The 9,811-nt window shown below is 36.5% G+C and overlaps 1 protein-coding gene across 1 annotated transcript; it reads right to left on the minus strand.

Annotated features, from left to right (window-relative positions):
* Positions 1-3,400: 3,400 nt before the first annotated feature.
* On the minus strand, positions 3,401-8,965 carry LOC128557318 (uncharacterized protein DDB_G0271670-like). The gene is made up of 2 exons (XM_053544588.1): positions 8,600-8,965; positions 3,401-3,911 (listed from the first exon to the last, which is right to left on the minus strand). The coding sequence occupies exons 1-2, from the start codon at positions 8,963-8,965 to the stop codon at positions 3,516-3,518; spliced, it is 762 nt and encodes a 253-aa protein (XP_053400563.1). The 3' UTR covers positions 3,401-3,515.
* Between the last annotated feature and the right edge of the window lie 846 nt (positions 8,966-9,811).

Consider the following 9,811-nt stretch of genomic DNA (forward strand, 5'->3'; position numbering starts at 1 on the left):
GCAACATAATTTTCATTGTCGATTAAAGATCACTCGTGTCAGTAATAATGGTCATAATATTATGTTTAATCTGAGCATTTATCTTAAATGAAAAAAATATAAATACTGACATTTAAAATTGATTTTTTTTTTTCATTTAAATAGCTAAGACATTGCAATTGAGGCAAATAATTGATTGTTTTGTAAGCTTAAATTGTTTTCACATGTTTTCAATAAATCTATATTGTAAACATGTATGTTACTTAGATAAATTATTTAACAAATGTTTGCAATTTTCAAACATTAGGTTAGACCCACATGGCTGTCTTCTTCATAAATTCTTTTAATCGACATACAGAATACAAAAGACTTCTTAGGTCTGTATATTAACAAACCCAGTAAAAATATTATTTAAACTACTCAGAAACTTTATTTTGTGTTAAAATGCCACATAATTATGTTGGATGAACTTGTTTGAAACATCTTCAAGAGCACAGCCTTGCGGGTGCAGACGCTCATCTGATTTTTGTCTCTGTATAATGGAACTATTGTCCTACCCACGATTATCTAAGTCTAAAAGGGGCCATAATTCTTGCAAAAAGCAATGTAGAGTTACGGTACTTGCTGTTCAGAATCAACTTTTAATAGCAAATAACTGCTTCATGTTTTAAAGCAATAGCTTAGACCGTTAAGGATAAAAGTTGACCTAAACTTAAAACTTAACCAAGAAATCTGATATTTACTAAGTCCAAAAGGGGCCATAATTCTTGCAAAAAGCAGAATGGAGTTATGTTTCTTGCTGTACAAAGTCAGCTTTTTGATGGTGAACAAGTACTGCAAGTTTCAAAGCAATAGCTTTAACAGTTTATGAGTAAAGTTGACCTAAACATAAAACTTAATTAAGAAATCTGATATTTTCTAAGTCCAAAAGGGGCCATATTTCTTGCAAAAAGCAGGATGGAGTTATATTTCTTGCTGTACATAGTCAGGTATTCATGGTGAAAAAGTGTTGCAAGTTTTAAAGCAATAGCTTTGATAGTTTAGGAGAAAATCTGACCTAAAAACAAAACTTAACAAGAAATCAGATTTTCTAAGTCCTAAAGGGGCCATAATTTCTGCAAAAAGCAGGATGAAGTTATTGTTCTTACTGTACAGAGTCAGTTTTTGACGATGAACAAGTGTTGCAAGTTTCAAAGCAATAGCTTTAATAGTTTAGGAGAAAAATTGACATAAACATAAAACTTAACCAAGAAATCTGATATTTTCTAAGTCCAAAAGGGGCCATAATTCTTGCAAAATCAGGATGGAGCTATGTTTCTTGCTGTACAGAGTCAGCTAATGATGGTGAATAAGTGTTGCAAGTTTTAAAGCAATAGCTCTGATAGTTTAGGAGAAAAGCTGACCTAAACATAAAACTTAACCAGGCAACGACGACGCCAAAGCCGACGCAGACGCAGACGCAGACGCAGACGCCAATCAAGTGATGACAATAACTCATGTTTTTTTTCCAAAAAAATCAGATGAGCTAAAAATAATTGCATGGAAATATTTTCTTCCACTTATGAAATAAGCAGTTTCTGCATTCTTTGCTAACTGCAATCTGATCTATTCATTAAGCGAATTCCGCCTACTTGGCTAAGCAGATTCCGTCATACTTTGTATAAAATGATATAGCAAAGGCCGCTTAAATTTAAAGCCCCGCCTTCTTTTTTCAAAATCTGCCTAGTGCTAGACGGATTCAGCCTAATTCTAGGTGGATTCCGCCTAGTAGGAACTAGAGGAACTCATTTAAATCTTTCGAGCTCTATTCCGCCTGGAATCCGCCTTAATATGTATATGGACTATGAAGAAATTTAAGACGGATTCCGTCTTAAAAGTTCGCCTGGATTTTATAGAAAATCAGGGTGGACCTTTCCGTACAGGCAATGTCATAGCTCCATTTTGATACCATTTTAATTGTTTTATCACCAAAAATGACCAAAATGTGACTGATTATCATCTATATGATAGTCCTTTCCAAACATGAACAGCCAGTTGCCATGTAAACAGTGAAATCATATATATAGTTCAAAAGAGTTTTTTTCATGGGGACATATTTTATTTTGAAAGAGTTGGTCCTGCCGAACAATTTGGTACCTATGAAAACAAAGTCTAGGGAGGGGTGCATGGTATACATTTTTGGCCCCCGAACTAGTTCTCTTATACATATCTGACTGCATCCAATCATGCCATTCAAAAGTACAGGTATAAGAAAAGTACATGTGTCATTGCCCTATGTAATTATATGTAATCTATGATTCTTTGAAAATACCTAAACATAAACCTTGCTGACAACAGGTGCAGCCAAACTAAAGCTATTGAGCATAAACTATTTTTTCTACATTTAGTAACAGTGACCCAAAATAAAACCAGCTTTTTGCTAATTAAAGTGAAAAAAATATATTTTAACTATGACCATATTTTTTCTCTTTTTAATTAACCCAATGGCATTAAAATGACCTTTTAATCACACAAAAACTGAATCTTAGTGAGTGAGATTTGAACTTATACCTTTCCATTCCACAGCAGAAAAATAATATATTTTTTTATTTCAAATATGACCCAATTTTTCTATTTTAGTTACATTGACCTTGACCCTATTCAAGTGACCCCCAATACATTTCCAACCTTTGGGTTTGATAAAAGGTATCCACACACCAAGCATTCTGACAATAAGTGTACCCAAACTAAAGATATTGAGTGGAAGCCATTTTCTATTTTTAGGAACAGTGACTCCAAATATCATTCAAACCTTTCTTTTTCAGATAAGCTTGCCGTACACAAGTTTTGGTGGCAATAAGTAAGTCCAAACTAAATTTATAAAATGGAAACCACCTTTTTGATGATCACATTGTGAAACTAGAAGCTGTTTATGTCACAAAAACATATGTCTATGTATTCAAAGGATGGAATAGGGGCATGTTTGTTGGTATGCAAAACTAAGCTTATTAGTGAACACTCCTGTGACGTTTGATCAAACTCCGGCCAGCTGTTTCACCTATGAAGTCCGGAAAAGATTTTTCTATCCCTAGCTTTGGCAGCCATTTTGTGAGACGAAGCGGAACGTGCCGGTGTAATGAAGTATTTCGACCCCCATAGAATAACGACCCCCGGACATTATTCTATAGAAAATGTGACTCCTTTCCTGTAAAATATTGACTCCCCTTATAAAAACTGTCTCCCTTTGAAAACTCTATAAAATAACGACCCCCGGTCATTATTCTATAGAAAAACTGACCCCTCCAAGTAAAATACTGACTCCCTAAAGATGACTCCCTTCGAATCTCATAGAATAACGACCCCGGTTATTATTCTATAGAAAAAGTGACTCCTTCCATGTAAAATACTCACTGCCGAAATTACTACATTCGAACTCTCATACAATATCGATTCCCGGACATTATTCTATTTAAAAAAGTTACTCTTTCCGTGTAAAACACCGGCTCCTAAAAAGACTTTCGACGATAATATCTATTAAAAAGTGATCCCCACCAAACCTAACGGACAATTTTACTAGATCTACAACCCTCATACCCTCCATTGCCAATAGTTAACATTTTGATTGTACTACTACTACTGGTGCCGCTTCTTCTATTGCTATTACTACATGTACTTCTTCTTCTTCTACTACTACTACTACTACTACTACTACTTTTACTACTACTACTACAACTGCTACTACTGATACTACTATACCTGCTTCCACTAATACGTCTTGTACATCTACCTCTTCTTCTCCTGCTGCTGTTGTTGCTGTCACTTATTCCTCTGCTGCAGCTGCTGCTGCTGCTGCTGCTGCTGCTGCTACTGCAACTGCCACTACCACTGCCACTACTACTACTACTACTACTACTACTACTACTACTACTACTTTCTATTGTTGCCGCTACCGTACTTTACTGCCACTGCTAAGTATTGCAACTTCTATTAATACTAAGTTCTATGCTAGCAGTTTCTTGTGCAGTTTTCTTCTGAAGAATTACTTCATACCGAAGCTTGCAGGGATTATTGACACTGGTGTGTTTTGTGAACGTATTGTGAATTGTTATTTTCCTGAAAAAAATGTATACACCAAGATACAGCGTCTAGAAATAGAATCCCTTTTCCCGTTGCGGAATGCTCTGATTTCTGTGTCAAGTGATGGTATATGCGGCTAATGGTCAAACGGAAGGACGGACGGACGGACAATGGCAAATCTATATGCCCACCCCCCCCCCCCTCCCCCGAGAGGGGTCATAAAATGCAGCAAGTAGGCCTTAGATACATGAGTTATCACTAAATTTGACCAAATGACCGGGGGTCGTTTTTTTATGGGAGTCAATATTCTTCGTGAGGTTCAGTTTACTTCACGTGGAGGAGTCATAGTAGTATGATCTGGAGGTCATAATACTATGACCGGGGGGGTCACTTTTTCTATAGAATAATGACCGGGGGGTCATTATTCTATGGGGGTCGAAATACTTCATTACACCTGCGAAACGCACATCTAATTACTAGGCTTGGTACTGACCACTTCTTGAAGTTTCGCCGAAATCTGTCCAGCAGTCTGACCTGTGAAAGCTAGACAATATTTTTCTATTTTTATCTCTGGCTGCCATTTTGTGTAGCGAAGCGAAACATGCCAGCGATATTCAAAACTGGGGTTGGCACTGATCACTCCTGTAGAATTTCGTCGAAATTCCAGCCAGCAGTTTGACCTGTGAAAGCCTGACAAGATTTTAATACAATTAACTCTGGCAGCCAGTTTGTGCAGAGAAGTGGAACGTGTCGGCAATATCAACTACTAGGCTTGGTACTGATCACTCATGTGAAGTTTCGTCGAAATCTGTCCAGCAGTTTGACCTGTGAAGTCCGGAAAATGATTGTTCTATCTTTGTGCAGCGAAGCGGAACGTGCCGGCGAAATTCACAACTAATTACTAGGCTTGGTACTGACCACTTCTGTGAAGTTTCGTCGAAATATATAATCTCAACCCTGGTTTTTGTATGAGCCACCTATAGGTCACGTTAATTTCAATATGTCAATGCAAACTAGTTATTGATCGGAAACCATATTTTCTATTTTTAGAAACAGTTACCTTGACCTTGAACCTAGTGACCTTATACGCAATCCCAAACTCTTTGCAAACTACCTATATATCAAGTTTCATTTGAATCGGTCACTCCTAACTCAAGTTATCGAACGAAAACCAAAAGTTTACGCCGCCCGGCCACCCGCCCGGACAACGATATTCGGCAATTTAATAACCTAGTAAATAAAATTAGTCTCTACGAAAGCTATGTATTAACCAAGTTTGGTCTGCTTACCCCACTGGCATCCATACAAGCTTCCTAAAATCCAAGTTTTGACACAATACCCTATTCGTTACTGAAGTTTTGAGCAGAAACAAATCTTTTATTTTCCGTAACAGCTCCCTTGACTTTAACCCAAGAGACCAGAACACATAATGTACATCAGTGTTTAATAAAGCTTTATATGCACTAAACTTGAAGCAAAAGTAGACTTTAGAATGACATTAAATTGCCTTAATGTAAGTACTAAGGGCAATAATTCATATGATCCTAATGCAACTTTACTGAATCTTGCAGGGCCACATTACCCAATTACAACTAACATTATTATGCTTTGTTGAAATCATTCAAACCTGTGTAAGATATGACTTCGCACAGACAGAAAATGGAACAAAATATATATATAGATGTATATAAATATATCTATTGAGTCTTCTAATACTGTATATATATATATATATATATATATATATATATATATATATATATAAGTGATATATTAAAGAAAAAACATCAACGAAATGCCTTTCAAACACACTGGATCCCGGAAGGATACAAGAACATAAAGATAAAATTATAGAGTACGAGAAAAAATATGTGTTCAAACAGTGTCAAAAGTCCAATTATAAACCCGAGCGCTTTCGGCTTTTTAAAAAAGCCTTTTTCAAGGGTAGCATAAATCAAAACAACACAGCAACGGCGTAAATACCGCCTGTATAGTTCGATATATAAATGCTCATGAATATATATAAAGAAAAAATAAACAACATTACATGAGTAACATTATATTTGCCTACCGGTTTCGTTTATACTTATCAGGGCAAATAATACAATATGGCGTGTGTAATTGCTAAGCAACGTCATTTTTGCGTACACATGTGTACACAACGTTATAGAAATAATAGAAGGACAGTACATGACCAACAAATAAGAGACCCATCAACAAGACAATTACCTTTAAGTACTCATTTAGATATATGCTCAAAAACCGTCCCTAAATTTTCAATATTTCCTTTTTACAAATTTCATAGTTATGATTTTCAGCTAGGTTATCTAAAGTACACATGTGTACGCAAAAATGACGTTGCTCAGCAATTACACATTTATTGACGCCATATTGTATTATTTGCCCTGATGAGTATAAACGAAACCGGTAGGCAAATATAACGTTACTCATGTAATGTTGTTTATTTTTTCTTTATAATATACTTGATCCAGTACAAACTTTTGCATTTTTATAATTGGTCTGGTATATTGTGGTGGTGATTTAGTTCGTATAAATTCTCTCTACTATATAATAATTTATAATGCGAACTTGTATCCTAGCGGATCTCACGTATGGGAAAGTCAACTGTTCTGAATATAATTATATCTCTTAATGTAAATATATATATATATATATATATATATATATATATATATTCAATGTATCCTTGAGATCCAGTTAACTTTCTGAGAGAGAGAATAAAGCTTCTCTTGTCCCAATCAGTTAAAAAGACTAAAATGTCACTACTGATTTGTGAGACATGAAAACAGAGATTAGAGTACATATATGCAAATGTTGAACCAGTACGAATGTGTAGTACAATTCGGGCTCGTATATAAAGCAGCGTCGAAACTAATCTTATTGGGTTAGTGGACTTGCTGTGGCATGTGCGTGTTCGTTTGTACTGCTAGGCGCTTTGCCGTAATTGGTCTGGTATATCGTGGTGGTGATTTAGTTCGAATAAATTTTCTCTTGCGGAATGAATCTCATTTGGAGACCCAATTAGTCGTTAAAGATAAAAGTTGCAAAGTCGTTTTCCATTTCTTAAGTCTTTCTTGCCCAATATATGTAGAGAGATATATATACTCTAAGGGGCCTATAAATGTCGTTTCCTTCGAGCAATCTGTCTGAAACTTTTAGGATCTGATTTCCCTAGAGCATTTAATATTTCTTCCATGTGTTATTGAAATCCATTATACAATGTCTAAAATATGACTCCAGACGAACTGAAAATGGACTATTTTTGTTATATTATATATATATTTAAGTACAAATGGCAACAAATTTTGTCTTCCTCAAGCAGTCCAACCAAAGATAATAGGTAAGGGTAGATTTCTCGGAAGCACAGATCACCAAATACACAGCCCCAGAGCCACGCATTTGCCAGCAACAAAAAGAAGCTGTAATGGAAAAATATTTCAGACGGGTTGCTTCAAACATCCAACAAGTACATATTAATTCATGCTAAATATTGATGGAGAGGAAGGAAATAGTAAAGGGCGAAATGAGGTCGGGCCGGGAGGGGGGGGGGGGGGGGGGGCGGAGGAACCCGAAGGGGAAAGTTGAACAAGGATGAATATACAAGGGAATGCCATGTTCTTTAGAAACAGTCGCACCGCAATAGCGCAGACACTCATGTACCAAAGATAAACATACAACTACGATCAACTGAATAACTTAGAAAAACGAACAAGCAACACATAAGAAAACAGTAGGGCACCGTTATAGACTCACAAGCATACAAACGCACCCACACAATAAGGAAAAAAAAACAATCAAGTAACGTCTTAGAAATCGGCTGCCAAAACAAAGGAGAGCCACGAAAACTTACTAAAAGTAAAGGGGGAGGGGATGCAAAAAGTAGCGTAAATCAAGGGAAAGGAGCGGGCAATAAGAGGAGTGAGGCGGAGGAAAAACGCTTACAACAAACAAAAAAACATATGCAACAGACAATACAAGACAGACAAAACAACCAGTTGAAAACAGGTGCCGCCTTGGAACGTTCAGTAACCTATATAAAGGAAACTGGGGGTTTAAACGCGTTTAGGGCATGCCAACCTCGCACTTACCCTATTTTCATCAAGTTAAACAACACAATGTAAATAAAATCCCCGCTGAGAAAGGCTCTAACATTAGTGCAAAAATAACAGATACTAGTAAATAAAGCAAAACATAAAATTAAGGTAAATTTAAGGTATATTTACATCAATGTACTCAACAACTTGTCTGAAGTCAGAGCAACAAGAGCCTAACTTTTAAGGGCACGACTAAGAAAACTGTAAGACAAAAATCAACTCCCTCCGTCCGTTGTATGTAGGATTTAGGAGAAAAGCATCATGGAGTCTTACACTTTATTAGTCATCGCACCATCAAATAGGAAAGCGTAGCAATTAACTGAAGAGGGGTGAATCACTAAACTTACACTGTGCTTCACGATTTTCGCATCGTATCTGTCAGACGTTGTCTGTGTGGGTTCACTACTTAAGGTGACTATGTCTTAATAACTTGGAAAGGGACTTGCTACATTTGGTGGACTTGCTACGTTTCTGCGCTTCTTGGACTTGCTGCGCTTCCTGGACTTGCTGCGCTTCCTGGACTTGCTGCGCTTCCTAGACTTGCTGCGCTTCTTGGACTTGCTGCGCTTCCTAGACTTGCTGCGCTTCCTTGACTTGCTACGCTTCCTAGACTTGCTGCGCTTCTTGGACTTGCTGCGCTTCCTAGACTTGCTGCGCTTCCTTGACTTGCTGCGCTTCCTTGACTTGCTGCGCTTCCTTGGCTTGCTGCCTCCTGGACTTGTTTCGCTCCTTGACTTGCTGCACTGCTTGGACTTGTTATGCTCCCTGCCCTTGCTGCACTGCTGAACTTGTACTCGATGTGAGACTGCCCACATAGAGACTCTTTGCAATATGCAAGCTTGACAAACTGAGAGATACTTTTGGAACAACTTGTTTGTTCCGATTTGTCATTGAATCAGGTTCTTTATTTCAAATAAATGCACGCACAACGGATAGAAAACATGACGTTACGTCACAATACAAACGACGTCAAAGTAAATTAAAACAAAAGTGTGCTTCTTTTAGCGCCCAAAAATACTTATAACTTGAGTTTGGAAAATCATATCGACATGAAATAACCTGCAAATAAAAGCTGAGCCAAATTTCTATTAATTGGCAAAAATAGCTTTATCTGGTTCGTGCTGCCAAAACAAAATTACAATAAAAATACAATAAAACAATGAGAAGAAAGTAATCTTGACAGTATCCTCTTTTGATAAACTTTTTAACCAATTTTACAAATATTTGATTAAAATAAGGGGTATGTTTAATTTTCCGAATTTTATAAACTACATCTCCATAGTATTCTGGGTGTGTAAGTCCAAGTTTTAAAAGTGTTTTAAGGGGCGTATTATATTTTTCTAACAATTCCGACGATCTGTAGTAAAATTTACTAAAAGCTTTCCGTAGCTTATGATAACGGTTACCCTGTTGTAACAATTTCTTTGTGATATGAAGATTTCTGTCATTAAAATCATCTATTTTTTAGCAAGCTCTTGCAAAACGAATAAGCTGTGAAATATAGACACCGTATGATGTTGCTCGAGGGACATCTCCAACAAGATGGGGAAAGTTCACTATTTCAAAATTAAAATCGTCCCTTTTATCATATATTTTCGTTTCTATATTATTACTCACAATTCTTAAATTTAAATCCAGAAATGACGCTTCTAAATCTGAAG

Source organism: Mercenaria mercenaria, chromosome 5, assembly GCF_021730395.1.
Source record: "Mercenaria mercenaria strain notata chromosome 5, MADL_Memer_1, whole genome shotgun sequence".
In the NCBI taxonomy this organism is placed as follows: domain Eukaryota; kingdom Metazoa; phylum Mollusca; class Bivalvia; order Venerida; family Veneridae; genus Mercenaria; species Mercenaria mercenaria.